At 55.6% G+C, this 22,313-nt stretch overlaps 1 protein-coding gene and 1 pseudogene across 1 annotated transcript in view; both read left to right on the top strand.

Annotated features, from left to right (window-relative positions):
* Positions 1-12,969, top strand: part of MINDY4 (MINDY lysine 48 deubiquitinase 4) — a 116,010-nt gene extending 103,041 nt beyond the window's left edge. The window contains exons 16-18 of the mRNA XM_059073570.2: positions 1,938-2,118; positions 2,692-2,764; positions 12,539-12,969. Of these exons, the coding sequence (XP_058929553.1) occupies positions 1,938-2,118; positions 2,692-2,764; positions 12,539-12,587 (303 nt within the window). The 3' untranslated portion in view covers positions 12,588-12,969. The remainder of the gene's footprint in view (positions 1-1,937; positions 2,119-2,691; positions 2,765-12,538) is intronic.
* On the top strand, positions 9,327-11,114 carry LOC131762211 (oxysterol-binding protein-related protein 9 pseudogene; annotated as a pseudogene).
* Positions 12,970-22,313: the final 9,344 nt, after the last annotated feature.

Genomic DNA, 22,313 nt, shown 5'->3' with positions numbered 1-22,313 from the left:
CCAGAAAAGCCTGGGGGCTTCCCTGGTGACGCAGTGGTTGAGAGTCCGCCTGCTGATGCAGGGGACACGGGTTCGTGCCCCGGTCCGGGAAGATCCCACGTGCCGCAGAGCGGCTGGGCCCGTGAGCCATGGCCGCTGAGCCTGAGCGTCCGGAGCCTGTGCTCCGCAACAGGAGAGGCCACCGCGGTGAGAGGCCCGCATACCGCAAAAAACAAAACAAAACAAAACAAAACAAAAAACAAAGAAAAGCCTGGAATTTTAACCTAGAATGGAGGCCAAGTTTGCAGTGGGGTTTAGGCACGTCCAGCCACATTGTTTAAGACAACTAATTCCACCTCTCCCCCGCCCCCGTTTCCACCAAGGAGCGAGTCACACTTTAATGTTCACAGGGGGCTGGGGTGAGGGCCCAAGGGGCCAGGTGGAGGGGGCGGGTGGGGGACTTGGACAATGAGGCAGTGAACACTTTGTGAAGTTCACCCTGCTACCCTCTGTAGGAGGTTCACGAGCAAGCATTTCCCCGGAGCACAGCCCCTTTGTCTGGGACACCCCAGCTCCAAGTGGGCTCTGAGAGGCCCGAGGAAGACTGGCCGGCCACTCGTCTGTGACGGGCCCCGGAGAAAGTATGCCCATCTCCCCACTGGAAAAATAATTCCCATTCTTTCCTTAATCCACAGGCTGCGGCTGTAAATACCTGAGCATGCAAACATCTCCTTGGGGCTGGTGGGGATTAGGCCGAATCAGCCTGGCCCACTGCACGTACAGAAATGAATAAACTAGGGCCCGGGGTGGGGAGTCACAGGTGACAGCGAGAGAGTGCGTCGAGGTCTAGCCATCGAGGGGCAGACCAGCCAGGCATCTGAGCAGGCCTTCGGAGGGCCCGGCCATGCCCCTCTCTTCTGCAGGCAGAACCACAGGAAGGCCCCGATGCTGATCCTGTGCATCTGCCTTCTCCCAACACCCCTCTACCATGAAAGTCCTCTGCTGGGAACTTTCCAAAGGACTCCGTCCTCAGAAGGAAGTTCCAGCTCTTTATCCTCCCCTTCCCCTGCTCTTTCCTGATGCCCTGCTTTTTTCCTGAATGTCTCTGGACATTTGTTCTGGCATCACCCACAGACTGCTCACCCAGAGGCCCTCCCTCCTTTCCCCCTGTGGCTCCAGCCCCACCTGTCTTCAAGCTAAAGTCCTAGCTCCAGTTCTGCTCCATTTGCGAGGACCTTCAGTCGTCAAACATTTGCTTATGTTGACTTACACCCCCTGCTCTGGTCTGAGGGTGTAGTCCGTGCCAGAGGCAGGCACACATGTTTATCGTGAGGCAGAGTGATGCGCTACAGCAGAGGAGGGTGGGTACCTAGCACCTAGTACCTAGGACTAGAAGCAGGACATGATGCGTGCTCTCCGACTGGGTAATCTGGGCGATGCAGGATCCCGAGGAGAGGAGAGGTGGATGGGTGAACAGTGAACGCACAGGCATGAGGCCTGCCGTGCTGGATTAGTTTGAGGACCGGTGAGAGGTTCTGTGTGGCTATGGCTGGGGAGGGGAGGTTATGGAAGAGCCGGTTAGGAGGTCATTGCTTGGGGAGGAGAGGCTGGGCATGGAGAGCTGTCGGAGGCAGGGTGGGCAAGCACCACATACCAGCTGGATGTGGGAGATGAAGCGGGGGGGCGGGGGGGCGACGCCCGGCTTTCAGGCCAGGGTATGTCCACGTGACCGCCTGTGGAGCAAAGGCCCTGGGAGCAGCGCGCTGAGCGGGCGGGGGCAGTTCTGTGTCAGTGAGCCGCACACGGGGCCCCAGCCTCACACGTGGTCTGGGATTCCCCAACGGGGCCTCGCTGAGGTCAGCCCGGGCCTGGGGTTGGGCGGAAGATGCTCTGGCCCGCTTCCCTGGGGATGGCGCATGGTATTAGGTACCTCTGTCTGCTCCCTCTCCCTCGTCCAGGTCGGCTGCTTCCTGAAGACCCCCAGGTTCCCCATCTGGGTGGTGTGCAGTGAGAGCCACTTCAGCGTCCTCTTCAGCCTGCAGCTGGAGCTGCTGCGAGATTGGAGGACCGAGAGGCTCTTTGACCTCTACTACTACGACGGCCTGGCCAACCAGCAGGAGCAGATTCGGCTGACCATCGGTGCGCCGCCTCCCCGCCTGCCCTGTCCGTCCCCGGGGGGCCTCCAGACCGGTCGGGGACGCCGGCCTTAGCACGCCCAGTCAGGGCAGTCAGAGAACAATGCAGACTGGGGGGTCAGAGGGCGAGTGTGCGCAGGTCCTCCTGCAGGAGGGGGCCAGAGCTGGGCCTTGAGAAACTGATGGCCTTAAGGGTACAAGGTGAGGTTGAGACTACGTGGTAGACAGTAGCATGGCAACAAGTTTGGGTTTTATTCTCCAGGCAGTGGGGAGCCATGGAAGCTTTTGGAGCAGGGGAGTGGTGGGCTAAGACAAGTTTTTAGAAAGAATTATTCTGGGAGCTGAAAGGGGGCAGGAGGGTGGGGTGGAGACTCGAGGTGGGAGGCCAGTGAGCAGGGACACCTGTGGTGTCCAGGTCAGAACCGATGGGCAGGAACCAGGGAGGGTCCAAATAAGAAGAGAAGAGGGGCAGGTACCAGAAGAGTCAGGTCCCAGGAGTAGGCTTGTTGGTGCTGACCTCGGGGTGAACGTGGGCCCTGGGCTGATGAGCGTGTACCTCTCTCTCCCGGCTCTCCAGACACCACCCAGCCCGTCCCTGAGGACGGAGACAGTGACCTCGTTCCTCCCCTGGAGCTGTGCATCAGAACCAGGTGAGTCAGGCCCATCTCTGGCTTTGGAGCCTTGCCTGAGTGGCTGGGAGGAACAGTGGTCGGGGGTGGCCTGCGGGAAGGGGGATGGGTTCCTGGATTGTCCCAACTCGGAGGGGTGTGGTGAGGGGCTGGTAGGACCCCTGCAGACTGCAAAGACACAGTGCTTAGGGCTTGTCTGTATGTGGCATTTTGTGGTCACCATGGCCCAGGGAGACGTGTGCGATTTGCGAGATGCCGTGTCTTCAGGTAGCTCCCTGAGATGCCCCGTGGCAGGGGGTGGAGGTGAGCTGGTGCCTCTTGAGAGCTCCCCTCGTTGCAGGCAGCAGCTGCCAGGTGTGCTGAGTGCTGTTAGGCCCACAGGAGGAAGAGCGAGTGAGGTTACCTGGTGGTGGCAGTGGAGCTCGGGTAGGATTGGAAGGCGGGAGGACCCGGCACGGCCAGGGTGTTCTCGGGGGTGGCTTACTGGAGCAGCGGCCCTCATGTGGGAGGAGCAGCCCCGGCCCTTCTGCAGGTGCGGGTGCGGGTGTGGCCCTCTGAACACTGAGTAGAGGTGCCCCAGAGGCAGTGGGGTTGCCGGCGGGGGTCCTTGGCTCGTCTCACCCAGCCCTCAGTCTTTAAGGAAAGCTGAGGCTCAGGCCAGGGGAGGCAGGTGAATAGGAGTTCTCTGACCAGGCCCAGGACTGGGGCAGCTCCCCCGCACCGCAGGGGGAGGAAACGTGGATTCCAGTGGGGAAGCATTAGAACTTGTCAGTGTGGTGAGCGTGCGTTTGAATCTTGGCCTTGCTGCTCTCTGGCTGGGAGCCATCGGACCCGTCCTGTCTGTACCTCACTTTGTCATCTGTAAAATGGGGGCAGTGGCGGTGCCTGGCTCACATGGCTGTTGTGAAGAGCGCCCAGGACATTACCAAGCACCGAGAACCGCTCTCGTTAACATCTCAGCCACTCCTGACTCCCTGTGACCTCGGGCAGAACCTCTGTTTTCCTGTTTGTGAAATGGTGGGGTTTGGGGTGGATGATGTAGGCCATGGCTGGGGCCCTGCGGCTCTGACCACCTGCGATCCAGCGGGCTCCCCTGGAGTCTAGGGCCAATGCCCACCCGTGGGCAAGTGAGCCCTTGAATGGAGCCAAAGAGAGAAAGAGAACTCCACATACACAGTCCCCAGGGACTGTGTCCCCAGGGAGGGGACGTGGAGGAGCTGTCGTGACATCCTCCTTACGCCCCACCACGCGTCCACCTGCTCATCCGTCCACCTGCCGCCCACTGGGGCAGGGACGGAGCATTCCTGTGGGGTCACGTGCCGGCGTTTCTTTCATCGGGAGGATTAAAGGCACGTGCAGGTCGCTTTCCTTTCATGTACAAAGGGCCACTCATTCAGAGTGATGAGAGAAGGGCTGCACGGGGGAAGGAGGTGACACCGGCCTTGGCACCTTCTGCAGGGCGGGGTGGGAGGCCACAGGGCATCCTTCCTGCAGGAGGACCTGCCCAGCAGGGCTCTGGACCGCACCCTGGGCACAGGCTCCACCCCCCTGGGGACCCCTGGGACTGCTCGCTGAAGGCCTACATCTGTCTCTGTGCCCCTCCCCAGGGTGGCCCACCGCCCCGGACCTCTCTACCTGCCCCCGTCTGGAGTAACTCCTCTTTCCCCAAGAATGCTTCTGCTGCAGGACTCGACTCACCAGGCACCTCCCAGGGGCCCGGGGATTGGACTTCTTGGGCTCAGCCCTAATTGGCAAGTGCTTGAGAATGACCCTGATGGCTGAGGGGGTCAATGGTCCAGCACGTCTGTGTTTGTCTACGGCCATCCACTGGGAAGATTTCCTAGAGCATGATCATCAGGGTTCAGCGGGCATCCCCACTGGAGGGTGTGGTAAAACACAGATTGCTGGGTCCCACCCCTGGGGCTTCTGGCTCAGTAGGTCTGGGATGGGGCCTGAGGATCTGCATTTCTCGAGAGTTCCCAGGTGCTCCTGGTGCTGCTGTCCTGGGACGGCACTGTAAGAACTGATGTTCTGGTGGCTGGTGAGGGCGGTGCCTACCTCTGCCTCACCGTCCCTGGCTGCCTTGTGAGAGTCAGATGTCAAGTGAGGTGTTGACCCTCCAGCATCTGGTCTGCTGTAACATACCAGACCAGGGGTACTTTCTTCCTGGCTCTGCTGGCTGCCCCCTGCCCCCAGCCCCCCCAGGTCTGAGTGCTGCATCCCCTGCATGGACTTTGCTGAAACCAGTTCTACCCCCCCCGCCATCACTTGCTTCACCTTGATGGCTCGGTCCACCTGGGCAGTTAACACGGTAAGACTTTTCCCAGCATCATTCCCAGAAAGCTGAATGGGTGAGTGCATAGCGGGAATGCAGAGGTTTTCCCCCTCTGTACCCATCAGATAACATACCCCACTGTAATGGGAAACACCAGGCCCAGCCTCCTGGAATCCTTCCCAGGGGTTGGATTACAAAGGCTTTGCGTACTGTTTTCATCCCAGATTCTCAAAAAGCTCAAAGGGAGAAACTTGGGAAAGTAGCCTTCAAGGTTAGTGAGACCCGCTAAAGCTGGGGCCCTGCCTCTTGGGGGATAAGTCCTGCTGCCTTGACAGGAAGGGCGTATGGCCCGAGCTTAGGTCATTTTCAAGGCCAGTCAGCGTCCAAGCGCCCGCTGAAAGGCAGCCGAGCTCTCATGGCAGGGTAGGCCAACCTGCGGGCTGGCGGGGTTTCCCTCTCATCACTTCAACCTCATGGAACCCCTGGACTGGACTCCATGGAAGAAACAGCTGGATAAGACTCGCTTCTTGCTCTCAGGGTTCACAGCCGAATAGAAGTCAAGTTCAGAATCAACTCTGTTCTAATCCAGGGAGAGACATGTGCCACCTGCCCTCAAAACCACCTCTGTTGCCCCATAAGAACCTCTGACGTTCACGCTACCCCACATGGAGCACGCCACATCCCTGGCCACCTGGCCACCTGCTTGAGATCCACAGAAAGACCCTTGGACACCGTCCGATAAGGCCCTTCCTTCTACAGATGGGGTCACCAGAGTGGAGGTCTGACGCCAGGCCACACCTCGAGTCAAGAGCAGTTCAGGGCCTGGAGCTTAGGCTGGTGCTGTCCCAGCCCAGTGAAAGGTCACTGAGCAGGCAGTGTGACTTCCCGCCACCTGGCTTTGTTGCCACGGTGACATTGCACAAGACCAGACTGCCAGTTTTGCCTTTGGAGAAGAGCATCCTAATTTGAACCATCCCCGGGCCCCGTGCTGTCTCCACTCTCTGGTGTGACGCGTACCTCGACCTCAGAGAAGCTCCTGTTACTTTCGCTTGTGTCTGTCCCCCAGCCTCCTCCCTCCTCTGTTCTCTAACCATCTCAGCAAAAAAAAAAAAAAAAAAAGACTCATTTATGGTCATTTCCAAAGAATACACACACAGTGACCTCTCTCAAGCTTCCAGCCTCACTAGAATGGAAGAAAATGAAACGGTTGTCAACAGGCCAGAGAAAAGAGGAAAGAACTCATAACCGGGGCCTGGGCCTGGGCGACCGATGTTTCTGTTTGGAGGCTCAGACAGAAAATTGAACACGTAATTTCAGCTGGGAACGGTGCCTTTGAGGGGCTGGAGCCGAGCACCTACCTCCCTCACCTGCGCGCCCGCCCGCCTGAGGAGTCCGCTGCAGCCTTCACGCCTCTGCTGACACCCTTGTTGCCTAGATGCCCTCTTCACAGTGCCTCTCACCCACTGAGGGAGGGCTCCTGGGTGCTTCCACTGCCCAACCCCCTCTTGTGAGTCCCCTGCCTGCAGCCCACACGCACAACTGCCCCTGGTGCTCCTTGTTCATGGCACGTGCAACGCCACTACACGGGGCGGAGCCCCCAGCAGGAGTCTGGAGACCCCGGCTGAGTCCTGGCTCTGCTGCCGTCGGGTGGCATGACCTCTAGAAGGGCTGACTCTGTCTGGACCTCAGTTTCCCCATCTGTCGATTGGGTAAAACAATGCCTTCCCTGAGCTGTTATGAGGTCGAGAGGAGATGTAGAAGCATTCCCTCTCCTTTGGAGACCTCAGGGGGCTCACAGGCAAGTGGGGGGAGGAGGAAGAATGGGAGGAGGCAGAGGGGAAGGGATGAGAGAGTGGAGGTGGGCCATGGACAGGGCTCAGTGACCACTGGGGTCAAAGGGGAGGGAGAGTGAAGTGTGATGGAGACTCAGGTTTTCCCTCTGGTGCCTGGGCTTGAGGAGGGGCAGGGCGTGTACAGGGGGGTGTGTTCACTCAGCATCCCTGGGAACCCAGCACGGAGCTAGAGGTCATTGAGGGGATGGAGGCAAGTGAGACCAGCTCTGCCCTTTAGGGGCTCACAGTCTAGCAGGAGAGGGAGACCCCATGACAGCATGGCGGGGGAGAGCCTGACAGCAGTGCTGAGGGAGGCTATTTCTGGAAGGAGGGCTCCTGGATCTGACCCTGAAGGAGGAGGGGTGGAGAGGGAGGATGGTCCTTCCAGGTGGAGGGCGCAGCACCGGCCAGGTTCGCAGGTGAGAGACAGCCTTGGGGCTCATTCTGTAGTTGCCCTGACTGCCAGCAGCTGGTGCGTAGGACAGGACACTTGCGCACAGGGTACTTGTCTGGAAATCCAAAGTGAGTAAGAGGAGTGTTTGGGCGTATTTCTACTGGTCAGCTCTGGTGGCTTTAAAACCAGGCCTGCCCTCTTCTCCTTGCTGATACAGCAAGACATCATGTTGAAAATCTGTGAAGTCAGGTAACTGCTGCTCTGATGCAGTGATGGCTGCTGGGGAAGAAAGGGAATCAGTCGTGGGCAAGAGATGGGCCTGCCCATGACGCTGAGCTGACCTCAGCTCTGGGGACCACGGCGTCTTCGCTGAGCTCAACCCCGAAGCCAGTGGTCCTCAACTGGGGGCAATTTTGCACCCCGGGGGATATTTGGCAAAGTCTGGGGACATTTTTGGTTGTCACTCGTTTGCGGGAGGTTGCCAGATGTCCTACAATGCACAAGACAGCCCTCCTCCCCCCCACCCCAACAGAATTATCCAGACCAAAATGTCCGCTGTGCCCAGGTTGAGGAACGCTGCTCTAAACTCTCACACCCTCAGCCTCCTCCACATCAGCATAGCTGAGTGAGCCTTGACGACCCTCTGCACTCAGAAACCGGTCCATTCCATCCCTCCCCTTTCTCTATCAGCCCCTAGTTGCATATGCAGAGTTCTTTTTCATCCTTGTAACTGATCCATAGACTTTCAGAAACGGTTCCTATTCATCCCCTAAATAAGCACAGTAACCCAGCATTTCAGCCCTTTCAAAACCTCTCTGCTTTGATTTCCTCTTGTAGTTGTGAACTGCTTCTTTCTGTGTTTCTAATACTCTCCCGGCCTCAGCACCTGTAGTCCAGGATCGGGTAGGTTAGTTACCTCTGTGAAAAGCCTCACAGGTAGCATAAACCTCCCAGCCTGACCTCAGGACTCGGTGACTGTTGTTGTGACCTGGGCGTCTAGCAGCAGATGAGTATGACTCACCCCTGCACTGAAGCCAAACCCTATTTTGTCACATTGGGAGCTCACAGGAGGAACTTCTGTCTGCCTGTCAGCATGGGCAGAGGGGCGGAGAGCGATAAGGGAAGGGCCTTGGGGGCCAGGCTGAGGGTGGATCTTATAGGGCTACAGGAAGTCTGGTCTATTTCTGACTCTTCCCCCTCCTTCTCTCCATGACTCGGGGCAAGAATCCAAACTGGTCTGGGCAGTAGTTTGGCCTTTGCAAACCTGTGTCCCTGGTGCCTGTCTGGAGCCACGCTGTGGGTGGGAATGTCACTCCCCTCTCTTCCTTCCATCTGCCACCCCTGGATGTCTGGATTCAGGATGTGTCCCTAGTGTCTAAGATTTTGATAGGAAACTTACAGAGGCTGATACTCCTCTACAAATCTTAACAGGACAGTAAGTCCCCTACATACGAACGAGTTCCGTTCCAAGAGCGCATTCGTTAAGTCCCACGAAGTTAGCCTAGGTACCCAACTAACACAGTCGACTATATAGTACTGTACTGTAATAGGTTTATAATACTTTTCATACAAATAATACATAAAAAACAAATACAAAAATAAAGAAGGGCTTCTCTGGTGGCGCAGTGGTTGAGAGTCCGCCTGCCGATGCAGGGGAAACGGGTTCGTGCCCCGGTCCGGGAAGATACCACATGCCGCGGAGCGGCTGGGCCCGTGAACCATGGCCGCTGAGCCTGCGCGTCCGGAGCCTGTGCTCTGCAACGGGAGAGGCCACGGCAATGAGAGCTCCGCGTACCGCAAAAAAAATAAAGAAAGAAAGAAAACATTTTAAATCTTATAGTACAGTACCTTGAAAAGTACAGTAGTGCAGTACAACAGCTGGCACACAGGGGCTGGCATCGAGTGAACAGGCAAGACGAGTTACTGACTGCAGGAGGAGAGGAGGGGGGAGATGGTAGAGCTGAAGGATCGTCAGCAACAGGAGACGGAGGGCAAGCAGCAGTTTCACTCACGCCTGACGTGGGTGGAACGCACGTTTGCATCTTTGAAAGTTCGCAACTTGAAGGTTCGTATGTAGGGGACTTACTGTAAAAGCTTTTTAATGATGTGTTTCAAAACCGCAACAATGATGAACAGAGCAAGAAAACTGAAAACCTCAGGTTGCACGGTAGAATCACTAAGGCTTTGTCTTACGTTGGTACAGGTTGCTAAAGTGCTGTTAACCCGGTAGACGCTGTAGGTCCACCTACTCCCTTGGAACCTGTGGTTATCTCAGTGCCTTCCCAGCTCACCTTACCTCCCGAACCTGCTCATTTGTGCAAGTCAGAGCTGCATGTGTCTTCCCCCACCAGCTGAACCTATATTGGCTACCCTGAGACATCATCAGGGTCCAGCACCAAAAGTGCAGGCAGTGGGCACTCACCACCAAGGAGCAGCCTGACTTCTCCCGGGGTTGCCAAGTTGTTCCCAGATACCTGCCATCCCAGTATCTCTCCTTTGAGCAGTGATGAATGCTATGATGCTGATGGATTCCATCAAAGTGCTCAACCCCAAAGCGTCTAATAGATTCCTCTAGATCTGCCTCAGTGCTGACACACAGGAAACAGTCTAAAGCACCCGGGTTCCCAAGAATCACTTAATTCTTCGACATCCAGTGGAACAAGTGATGCTGACCATGTCGATGCATGTGATATGACTGATGATGTAGCAGAGGCAGGGTCCATGGATGAGCACTAGAGGTTATCACACATTTCTTATCACAGGTTAGGTTTGGAATGGATCTTACTAAGGTAGTTCTTCCAACAATTACTCTTGAGAGAAGCCCCCTTCTAGAAATATATGCAAACTTTTTGCACATCCAGACCTGCCTCTGAGTATCTGTGACCAGAAGGATCCCAGGGACCAAGTGGTTCAGGTGGTCAAATGGTAGCTCTCAGACTTTCATGCAGGAAGCAAAGGATCAGTTGCCGAAAAGCCATACAACTGCATTTTGGGTGAGACCTTGCAGCCTCGTGAGGCACTGCCAAATGACACTGAAGAGAACAGAGGACTAGTTTTAGAGGGACTAGTTTCTTGAAACAGTATAACATTCGTGGCTGAGCAACTTTTCCATCATCCACCCATCTCAGCCTTTTTTTGCTGAGTGTTTTAACGAGAAGATGCAATCCAGCATTCATATATGGACCAGATGAAAATTTCTTGGGATGTTGATTGGCGTGCACAACATAGGGCAGGGCTGTGCCTTGTGTCTAGACTATGACAACTGTTACATTCTTACATTCCCCAGTGGTTATGGAAGGCTTGTCCTTATAGCGCTGTGGGTGGAGCTAGGAAGAGAATGCACATGTCAATTGTTGCAAGACGAGCTATACGCAAATATCGTCTCCCATGCTACTCCTGCACAGAATTACCACTAAGATTTTTTCTTCTCCAAATGACAGATCTTTTTGCTCACTTGAAGGGGAAATGGAATGGTGTAAAATATGCAAAATACTCAACAGGGGGTCATACAGTCTTTATAGAGACCAAGAAGTTGCTGGTAATCAGGAGGAAAGTAGGTTGGAAGAACAGAACAGAGTATGAATCCCACTGTCTCTGCAAGGCTGTCTCTCTCGACCTAAAAATCAGAGACATTGACGCGGCCATTGAAGCAAGGCACAAGCGAGAAGAAAGACAAAGAGCAGAAGCCTGAGGAAGGAATAGAGAGAGATTCAGTGGGGGTCTAGGTTATTCATGAAGATGGAGAACGTTGGCTTTATGGCGAACCAGTACTGAAACTTCATGATGCTTCTAAGCATTAGATTGGGAAATGCAACAGCCTTACTTTGGGAGAAGCTGTTCACTCCCTTCTTGCAGCAGGTCCAATCTCAGCGATACAGGCAGACCTCAGAGATATTGTGGGTTCGTTCCAGAGTAAAGCGAGTCATACAAATTTTTGGTTTCCCAATGCATATGAGAGTTATGTTTACACTATCCTGTAGTCTATCAAGCATGCAATAGCATTATGTCTAAAAAGCAATGTACACATCTTAATTAGAAAATATTGCTAAAAATGCTGTCATCCGAACCTTCAGTGAGTTGTAATCTGTCTGCGATAATAACATCAAAGATCACTGATCACAGATCACCATAACAAATTTAATAATAATGGAAAAATTTGAACTGCTTCGAGAATGACTCAAATGTGACATAGAGAGAACAAATGCTGTTGGAAAAATGGCACCGATAGACTTGCTTGACACATGGTTGCCATAAACCTTCAATTTGTAAAAAAAAAAAAAAAAACAACACAGTATCTGTGAAGAGCGATAAAGTGAAGCCCAATAAAATGAGGTCTGCCTGTACTGGACTTTCTAACGCAGATGTACAAGTAAAGTAAAAGCATCCCTATTTTCCTCGTCTGTGGCAGTTACAATTTTGACTTCAGTCCTGAAGGAAAACTTCAGGTTTTGAAAACGTCTGCTCCCTCTCCAAACCCCACACACCCGGGGAAAGGTTTCTAAACCCCAGTCTCAAACTCCGTGCTCCGGTACTGCTGTTAAGGCGTGCGACATCTATTTCCTAGTTTGTATAATCTTAGGATGTACGTCTACGTATAATACGCCTAATGCCAGATTTTTCTGAAATATTCCATCTGCTATAAATGATTCCTCTGAGTTGTTTTAGAAAACGAGTTCCATGTATTAAAATCAAGTGCTGGTCTCACCTGAAATAACTTTAATTTTGGAATTGAACTATTATTAAATTGTGTCTAACCCTGGACTCCTGTTTAATTATACTCAGTGCTTCTTAAGGCTTCATAAAGTAATTTTTTAAAAAGGCAAATCAGTGCTTTACTGAACCGCTCACAGCCCTTCACTAGCGGTTCTTAGAGCAAAGCCCAGAATCCTTTGCAAGACCTCCTGGGTCCCGTGTGGTACCACTCCTGCTGGCTCCCTATGCCTACCTTTATGGGCTCCAGCAACTGGACCCCCTTCCGTGCCTTGAACCCTCCAGGATGTCTCCATATCTCGGTCTTCGCACGTGCCTTTAATGTGCCATCATCAGGCAACCCTGGAAAGTGGCTGGGTTCAGATGCGTGTAGATCGGGCACCTCATTTGAGGGGTTTAGGTGCATTTGTTTTGTAGGGGCCTGGTGTGTAGGCTTGTCTGTGAGTGTGGAGGGGTGAGGTGGGCATGTTGGAACCTGAAATCCTCGAAGGCCCGGAGAGAGGAATTCTGGTGAGTGAGGACAAGAGCTGGCTCCTGTGTGGGCCCCTGCAGCTCTAACTCTTTCTCTGTTCCTCTGCTCTTAGGTGGAAGGGGGCATCGGTGAACTGGAATGGCTCAGACCCTATCCTGTGACCCTCCATGTGGGTGAGCCCCATGGCTCCAGCACACATCACTGGGGGTGACGGCTGAGCCCTGGGCCTCAGGGACAAGTCTGGGCCAGCACCTGGGCCAGCACTGCTGCAGAAGCGTCCAGAACCTCCCTGCCCCTTCCACGAAGGGCCTGCCCAGGACTGTGCTGTGGACCCAGAGTGCTGCTGTGCAGCCCCTCCCAGCTGAGCCGTGACTGCCAAGGCCTGGAAGGAGGCTGGTGGGGCCTCTGCTGCCTTTTCTCTGCATCTCTCCCTTGCTCCCTGCGGTGCCAGCCCCTTGCCAAGCCTCTGATATGGTCCGCCTGGGACCCTGGGCACTCGTTATTTCTGATGGTTGGCTTTCTATAAAACAGGAGTCAGAGCCATGCTGAGGGCCGAACCTCATTTGTTCTGTTGCCACAAAGGAAGCATGAGGTCTGGCCGGCTCATGGCTGGGGCAGGCTTGCTGATGGGTGGAGGGGCCCCAGAGCCCCGGAGACCTGTGGGCTAAGTCGTCACCTAACGAGCGTCTCTGCAGACGAACCATGCCCTCTGGCCCACTGGTGTCCCTGGCTGGGCTTCTGGTTTGGCCTGGCTTCTGTGGATCAGTCCCAGGTCTAAGGCACCAGGCTCCGAAAGCTGTGCCGACCAGAAGAAACTCAGGCTCCTTGGGAGCCCATCTCGGGGCCGACCTGGATCTCTGTGAGGCCCCATGAGGACGGTCATGTGGACCTGGAGGGTAGGCTACACCTGGCCAAGCAGATATGGGGAAAAGAACCTTTCAGGGAGGGACCTCTTGGCCAGGGAGGACAACGAGGTGAGGATGAGAGGAGGGGCTGAGCGTGGTCCCCCGTGTGGCTGCAGCGGGGCGTGTACAGAGAGAACTGGCTGAACTGCTCCGGTGGGCAGAGGCTGTGGAGACCCTCGCGTTCCAGACTGAGGGTAGGATGGGGGGAAGGGGGAAAACTCCATAATCACTTGTGAAGGGAAAATTGTACTCGGAGCCTCCTTCGTTCCAACAATTTATATCCACTGGATTCCAAAAAGGGATATATGAGCAAGTATAGAAACACAATGGGAGGCTGGTGACGAAGAAAGACCAGCGAGAGAGTTTGTCAAAAACAGAAGCTGGGGGCCCCTCTGCAGTGGCTCCCAACGATGGACTGAGCGAGGGCACCCAGTGGTAGGGCATGGCCTCCAGGAACCTCTGTCACCCGTCTGTCCACATGGGAGTCAGGAGCCACATCATGGCGGGGCCACGTCCAGGGCCCACCCTGCTGTGCCCCGTGGGTGCTTGGCTGGGACTCTGAGCGGGGCCCACAGAGGTGGGTGTTTACACGTGGCGACCGGGGCACGCAGTCCTCCCTCATGTGCCCTGACCCGGGGAGAATCGTAGACACTGGACAGCAGCCAGTCCCCAGCCTCCGGGCGCCCCCTTGGGTTCAGGACACAAGCAGCTCGGGGGCCGTGCTCCCCGGCAGTGCTGGCTAAAGGGAGACCCCCTCCTCTTTAAGGGCCAGGCATGCAGGGCGCAAAGCTGGCATTTGGCGGTGACAACTAAAGAGGCTGTTTCGTGCTCTCGTGAGCTGGGTAAGAAGAGCAGAGGCCGGACTGTGGGTCTTTGGGGAGCAGCAGGGAGTGCTTTGTCCAGGCTGTGCCACGGCCCCCGGTGGAGTTTGCTGTGTAAATTCCAGTGGCCATTCACAGCAGGCGTCCAGCAGAAATGCTTCCTATATGTCCCTGAAATGTTTATGCGTTTGTTTTCCTTGGCCAGGATCAGGCATCTCCAGCTGAGAGACCGGGTGGAGGAAGTCGGTTTCCCTGCAGTGGCCTTGTTTATCAGCCTGGGAAGGAAAAGTGTGTCTTTTCAATAAAACACTTAACCTCCTGACCAGGGTGCCATGGGCGGAACTGGAGAAATCAAAATATTCCCAGCGTTGCTTGGGAAGACCAGTTCCAACAAATTACAAAAGCACTTTTCTAGAAGCCAAGACATAGGTACATGTGCAGCATGACGTCCCTTGCCTGGGACTTTCTGGAAAGGAAGATGAGCGAAGCCCAGCACTGCCCTCTCCCAGGTCCACAAGTCAGAATGAGCCCACGGTACCGCTGCCAAAACTACCAGAATGAAATGCAGGCCCTGCTTCCTCACACATGGTGCTCTCCTTCTGGGCTGTGTTGTTTTCTAAGGAGACTGTGGGTAGTCTTCAGAGGGCCCATAGCCTGCCCTGCCCTGCCCCGCCCCGCCACCAAATTAAATTAAAATCTTTGTGTGCATGTACATTTGTGTTATTTTCTGGGGAGAGAGTCTATAGCTTACCTCATGGCCTTGACCTTGGAACAACACCCCTCTCTTTTCCCCCAGAAGGTTAAGAACCATATCCTAGGGTCGAGTGGCCTCTCAAAGACCGAATCTGGGCTTGACTGCTCTCTCTGGCTGCCTCATGCACGGGGGAGCCAGTTAATTGAACAGGCTGACCTCAGTGAGCACGAAGCAGCTTTATTCTTTCTTATTGCAGTTGGCTCCCTGTATCCGTGGGTTCTGCATGGGCAGATACTGAGGGCCCAACTATGGGATTTGAGCACCCTCGGAATTTGGTATCCTTGGTGCATCCTGGAACCAATCCCCCTTGGAGACGGAGGGACGTCTGTATTTCCCCCTTGGATTCTCTTTCTCTCGATTGTTTGTTTCTTTGTCTCTGGATGAAAGAGTAAGTCAATTCCACTGCTCTTCCGGCAGTGTGAACAGTAAGACCAGGCTCATGGCAACACCTAACTCCACTCTCATCACTGGAAAGCTCCTCCTCCCCCTGTTCTTGTGGGGGACCTCCCACCCATAGGGGTCTCTCCTGAGTCAGGTGACTCGTCCTCAAGCTGGTGCTAATGGAGGCTCCCAGCACCTACCCCCATCCAGCTTCCGGAGGAGTCAACCTCCCTCCACCTTTGCCACCAGAGGCGCCATGGACCATCCTCACTGGCCACTGATTCCTTTCGGGATCCTGACACTTGCAGGAGTCAAGGAGGCTGCCAAGTCCTTTTGCAGGTATTTCTCTCCACCCACCAGAGTCCTCCTCACTCCCTAATCATGCCCCAATCCTCACGGGGCTGTGGGAGCTGGAATTACCAGGCAAAAATGCCAGGCATTTGTGATAATGGGGATTGCTTAATGCAGGACGAGGGGTGGGCTGGCGGTGGGGGGGGGGTGCGGGTGGCAGGCGGGCTGCCCTGGCTTTGGGGCGTACGCCGCCAGCGCCCACACGTTGCTGGGGATGCTGCTCCGGCGGACCCGCTCTGCACGACACGGAGCAGTACCCCCTGGCCGGGCGCTCGGTCTGCCTTCCCGCCCCTCCTTCCATGCCATTTCAGTGCCGTGGTGCTTCATCCCGCTGTCCGGCCCATGTCCCCACATCCTGTTCCTCAGGAGGTCACTGAAAGCCCTCTCTTTACACATGGGGAAACTGACCACATAGCAGTCTGTAGTTAAGAGCCCTCCTAGGACGTTTCTCCTTCACGGGGGTCTCTTGGAGGCCAGACCACCAGCATGGTCTTTGGGTGGAAGGGATACGTCTGATGGGGGAGGCCGTGGCGTGGGGGGATGATTCTAATCCGCCTCTCATTCCGTCTCCGCCTCTGCCTTCTCCAGCTCCATGCACTCTCCACCCCAGACAGGAGCAGCTGCTTCCCTGGTGAGCCCCTCACTGCCTGAGGCCTTCACAGGTGCTCGTCGCTGCCCTCCAGCTCCCCGTGTGCGTCTGTCAGATACTACCTGTCCCTCAAGGTGTGTCTCTAAGGGCCCTCCTCTAGGAAGCCCTCCTAGATTACCTGGCTGAGTGCCCTTGATCAGCTTCTCTCTCACAAGCCCAGCTCCCGGTACCAGTCCCATCATGGGGAGATGAAACTCAAGCTTCATTCCCCTCCTTGAAGAAGCCCCTTAAGGCCTACATCTGCCCCCTCCCTTCACCCCCTGCCCCACCTCCAGGCGTAAAGCCCCAGTCAGTGGGTGTCTGACTGGGGAGGTGCTGCCTGAGGTCTCGAGGTCTCCAAACCGTTGAGTTGGGTGTGGTTTTGAGATTAAACCTGGCGCCTTTCCTGTGGCCTCTGATAAGGGTGATCCTGGGTGCTTATCTGGCAAGTTCTGTTTTAAGGCCTGCTGACATCTGCGAGGCTCAGCAAAGTCCCGCCTCCCTGTGGAGTGGAGCCCTGGGGGATAAGTGCCCACCTCCCCTCCCCCATCTCCTTGTGCCCTGCTGGGGCACCCAGGGTAGGCCCTCTCAGGGCACTGGGGACACTGGGCCCTGCCCCCTCTGCCTCACCCCTCCCCGGCCCTAGCACAGGGGCCGAAACTGAGGGGGTGCTATTAATAATTACATGAGGACAATTGTGTCAACAGACTGCGCTGTGTGTGGGAACCTTAGTCTAAGGAAGGATTGTTCCATTATTGATTGATCTCCTGGCACCCCGTTCTCCAAACCCCTGGGCTCAGATCCTTCTTGGATTTTACTGGGGGCATAGGGCTCAGGGGAGGGAACGTGCATGGATGGGAGCAGTTAGGCAGGCTTCTTGGAGAGAGAGGACTGAAGCCTGACCCTGAAGGAGGGTAGGGAAGCGGGAGGGACAGAGACGCTCCAGGCGGGATGGGAGGGGACAGAGCTGCCAAGGGAAGGGGCCTGGGGAGTCTGGGGTGGCAGGACGATGGAGGATATTAGGGCTGGATCCTGAAGGGCTATGCATGTCAAGCAAAGGAGCTTGAGCTGCCTCTGTGAGCCCGGGGGAGCCATGGGGGGAGGTTTCAGAGCAGGGCTGTTTTAGAAGACTCAGACTGCAACAGTGTGGAAGGCGGCTCAGAGAAAAGATGCCAACTTCCGAGCTAGGGCCACGGAGAGGAGGAGTAGGTGGGCGATACCCTGTGTTTTAGTGATTCAGCCTGGGAAGCAAGGTGGGACCCCATGGGCCTGGAGTCAAGGCCCCTCTCTCCCCTGCTTCCTGGCAGGCAGATCTCGGCCTTGAGTAACCATTACCTCTGTGTGCTCCCCCATCGGCACTGGCGGCTGCAGCTCTCCCGGGAGCAGTCTTTGCAAAACATCCCTACCTCCTGATGAAGGCTTCCTCAGTCTCCTGCCTTGGCAAACCGTGAAGGAGGGGGCCTCAATGCGAGGAAGTGCCCGAGCCTTTGTTCTGGCCCCAGCCACGGCTAGACCCACTGCCCATTGTTTTTAAAGCTGTTGGTGACCTTGGGACCAGCTGGCTCCCTTGGGCCTGGCCACCTCCAAGTGCACATGGAAAACAGCCAGTCTGGCAGGATGGTTCTCAGCCCCTCGGTGGCCTTGGGGAGGGCCTCTGCCATGGGGATGCCTCGGGGCCCCATTTGTGTTCTCAGAGTCTGAAAGCCCCAGCTCTGGCCATCTGGGATGTTGGTGGGCATTCTGGAAACTGCTCATCTCTTGAGGACCAGGAATTTCTCAGACAGGAAGGCAAAGAGACCTAGAGTCCCTGGTCCCAGGTTCATGCTTCCTCCACATCTGCTGCTGTCGGGGCCCTGACTCTCCTGGACCTGTAGGTCAGAAGGCCCAAGTCTATGCACCTACTGATCTCTCTCCAGGTTTGGGGGATCCTTGCTGCACCCACCATGAGGTGTGAGCTGTGAGAAAGGGGCCTGGACAGCTTGACTATTTGGGTTCAGATCTTAGCTCCAACGTCTCAGTTGTGTCACCTAAGTTACAGAACAAGCAGGCAAAATTAAAACTTGTCTGAACCTCAGATTCCCTACCTGTAAAATGGGAATAATCATACCCCGTGCCTCTGAAGGTTGGTGTGAGGAGTAAGTGTACAATGCTTGGAACAGGGCCTAGCACCCAGTCTGGGCCCAGGAGATGCAGGCTCTTTCACTGGGAGCTGGATGGGAGGCCACAGGAATTGGGGTAGGTCTGACTCACTGAGAATCAAGAAGGGTGACCATGCGGAAGCTGAGATGCAGCGAGGCCAACTGGACCTTAGCCTGTCCACTGACCGCTGGAGGTCAGTCCTTCTCCCCCTACCTTTCCAAACCCACCCCCAAGTGGCAGTCTCTCCTCTCCTTTCCCCAGCTCTTACCGGGCCCCATAGCTGCTCCTGAGTTAGATGGAGAAATGTCTTCCTCTCTGGTTGCCCCTGTAAGGCCCTCCCTCCCCACTCTAGGCTTTGGTCCCCTGTTTGTGAAATGAGGCAGCTGGATGATGTGGCCCTAGGCAGCTGGGCCCACACTCTCAGCAGTGACCACTCCTGAGTCGAGGGCTCCAGCGGCAGGCACCGTGGGCAGCACCTGATGGGCATCTCCCTCAAACCTCCTGCTTCCAGGTGAGAAAACTGAGTCTCAGGGCACCAAGGCACTCGGCCAGGGTCCCAGGCAGACTGATGGCGGGTGCCAAGCCTTCCTATTTGCTCTCCTGCCTCCTGGAAGGTTAAGCAGGGAGGAAGAGAGGGTGGGGCTTCCTGGAACCCCTCCTCTTCTATCTTCCCTTACTTCCTCCCCAGCCGCCAGCCCAGGCCTGAGACCCTGGGGGCTCTGGAAACATCTGCAAGTGTCCTGGTTTCTACACCCCCAAGCGATTGTGTGGGAGCCCAGCCTTTCCTTCAATTCAGGCTTCAGACTTCTCTCCTGGAGCAAACTGGAGAGAAGGATGGATCAGAGCCCCCGTTTTGGCCCAGACCAGAAGGAAGCCTGGCTGGCCAAGGCGGGAGCAGACGTCCAGTTCCAGCGTCTCTGGCAAACCCCACTTCCTCTTGCCCCCCAACCCCTGTCGGCTTTGGCAATCACAGAAAACGCCAAGCACTTTTGTCTCTCTTCCCTGCTAACGCGGACACACTCTGGCTTTATTTATCTAAAGGTTTTCCATTTCCTTTTCTGGGAAGTCATCAGGGTCCTACACGTCCCTTAGGATGTCCCAGGCATGAGGTGGCGGGGCTACGCCATCCTACCTCCACCAGCCCCTCTCTGAGGGTCTGAGCCAGCAGTGGAGAGAGGGGCAGTGGGGAACCTCTCCACCTCTGCCGTGGCTGGAAGCCCACACCATCCCATCCCCACTTCTGCTTGGACTTTCCTCTCCCCAGGCCACTTCTCTTCCTTTACATGAACAAATTTGTCTGCTATGTCCCCTCCTCCAGGAAGCCTCTCCTGATTATTGGGAAGAGGTGGGGCTCTTCCGCTGCCCACATATCCACCTCACCCCTTCCTGAGGCTCAGGCCTGGGCCTTAGCTGCCCTCCCCTGAACACTCGGGGCTGCATGGTGAAGCATCAGAACTCCAGGTTTCCCTCTGTTGTCAGGGGCCCTTGAGCCAGCTAGTGTCTGAGCCACTAGGTGGTGGAAGAATGGTCTCCTATGGGCATTGACCGTGGCGCTGACCCAGGCTTGGCACAAGGGGCACTGTGTTATCCAAACAGTGAATGTCTGTCAGGGATGCACCCCATGGAGGTGCCCAGGCTCAGTCCTTCTCACGGAAAGGCCCACTGTGCCCCTAAAACACAGCCTGTTTCTCAAATCTCCTGATGGTAAGATCTGCTCGATCAGTTCCCTGGGCAGCCAGAATCAGCGGAAGGACTTTCTCCTGAGGACAGACAGTTGCCTCTGTTGTCATAGAGTAAGAGTTGGTAAACACTTCTTTCCTCTCTTGCCATGGCTTCCAGGAAGCTCAGATGGACAGTGATATTCAATTGCAATCTCTCACCCGTATCAGGAGAAGTTTCCTTCCTTTTCGTGTTTTTATTTTAACTAGATTGTGATCAGGAGTTTATTTTGTTTGCTTGTTTAGTTTGGTAATTCAGCCCCTTGCTACTCAGAGCCCTGAGACCAGTGGTCTTGAGACCAGCAGCATTGGCATCATGTGGGAGCTTGTTAGAAATGCAGACTCTTGGGCCCCACCCAGACCTACTGAATCAGAATCTGCATTTTAACAAGATCCCCAGGGGATTCATGTTCACATTAAAGTCTGAGAAGCACTGATGGAATCCTCAGATGCTCTGGGAACAGATATGAAAGGTATGTGAAATAAGACCAGTAATGATTCTCCCCTTTCCTACCCTGATTTCTCTACCAAAGAAATTTATCTTCATTGCAGCCCTGCCCAAACCTGACATACCAGCCCTGGCTGTGATTTTGGTCCTCACTTGTGCCCTCTGTCACGGTCAGGTCACTGAGGGGGTGTGGGATGGGGGCCCTCTTGGGTTGTCATCTAGAGGATGAGGCAGGTGGAGGGCCTGTGCCCCAGGACAGGGGACCTTCCATAACTGTCTGCTCCCTCATGGACCAAGGGGTAATGGAATTGTCCTGATGTGATCTTGCTGGGTTTGGGCCCCCACTATGAGCAGGATGAAGCAGGAGCACAGAGGGCAACAGAGACCTGGGGATGGCCCCTCTGAGAAGTGACAGCCTCTGAAAAATAGTTCTTATGTCCCCACTTCTCCAAAAAGCTGCTGCTGGTCGGTGTTGGGGGGCACACTTGGTCTGTGGCCTCGAAGGGCAGCACTGGGAAAGGTGGCAGCATTGCTGGGAGGTGACATATAAGGAGCCACTCTCTAACCATAAGAGCTGCCCCACAATGAGCCGATAAGTGGTTCCCAGGGGGAACGGTAGCCACAGAGGGGCTCATAGCTCTCCGGCAGGGATGATGTTAAGGTGCTTTCTGGGTCTGATGATATGCAATTTTAGGCAGCCTAAATTATATTTAGCCTCTTTCAGGCCTGGGCCTGGCTTGGACAGAGGCAGGATCGACATGAGGGGACTGGGTTCCAGAGTTTAAGGCACTGCAGCCCCAAACCCCTCCGGCCCTGGCACTTCAGAGGTCCCAGTGATGTCAGCCCGGAGAGGGGGTGGTGGGGGAATGAGTCCCGCCTTGCTCAAGCAGTGAGTCCCTGCCAGTCCACTGTGTGCCCGCCTGGCTGTCGCTCTGACAGTAGGGCCAAGGGCTAGGCTGAGACTAGTTCACCGTGTATGACATAGGGAAAGCCCCTTCAGCCCGTGGCCTCAGGTTGCCTTTGTGCACTAAGGTGTTAATGACCTGAAGGCCCTCCTATCCTAATGGTCGAATCCTCAGGAGTTCAGAGGTGCCCAATCCTCGTGATGGGAGGGCCCTGGAGTGGGCCGCGCAGGCACCCTGTGAGATGACTTCCTAGGACTGACAGGTATACCTGTAAAACAATAGCACAAAGCAGGAGGCGTGTGTGCTGGGATGAGGCTGCCGGTGCTGGGGGGCTGGGGAGTTAGGGCCTGGCTGGGCACAGGGGCCAAGGGCAGGGGGCCATGTCATCATTTTCTCATTAGGCAAGACAGCGATCTGCCTGTGTGAGATGATCTTGCTGGCCCTGTGGGCTCCAGGAATGTTGGCTTCACATGAATAGAATCCCCAGACTGGACCACAGAGGGAGGGGTCTCCGGTGGATGGGGAGAAGGGCAGCGCTGCCTACTTCCTCCCACCCTCCTAGACTCACCCCCACCGGCCCAGCCCACAGCATCACAACATCCTAGGAAGCCAAAGAGTGAAAGCGGGGTGCGGGGGGGGGTCCCACAGTTGGCCTTGCCCATTCCTGCCCTGGGAGGGCTCAGCATCTCCCTTCTGACACCGGCTTGTAGGCTGGCAGACAGCTGGTTCCATTCACCTTTGAAAACTTTCCCGAGCTGCCCTGCACATTGAACCTACTCCCTACCTGGCTGCAAGAGAGCTGGGCCAGACCCACGCAGGGTGGGTGGTCTCCTCTGG

This window comes from Kogia breviceps, chromosome 9 (assembly GCF_026419965.1).
Source record: "Kogia breviceps isolate mKogBre1 chromosome 9, mKogBre1 haplotype 1, whole genome shotgun sequence".
Lineage (NCBI taxonomy): Eukaryota > Metazoa > Chordata > Mammalia > Artiodactyla > Physeteridae > Kogia > Kogia breviceps.
The sequence above is the reverse complement of the archived record's forward strand: the minus strand, read 5'-3'. Positions and strand labels throughout refer to the sequence as shown.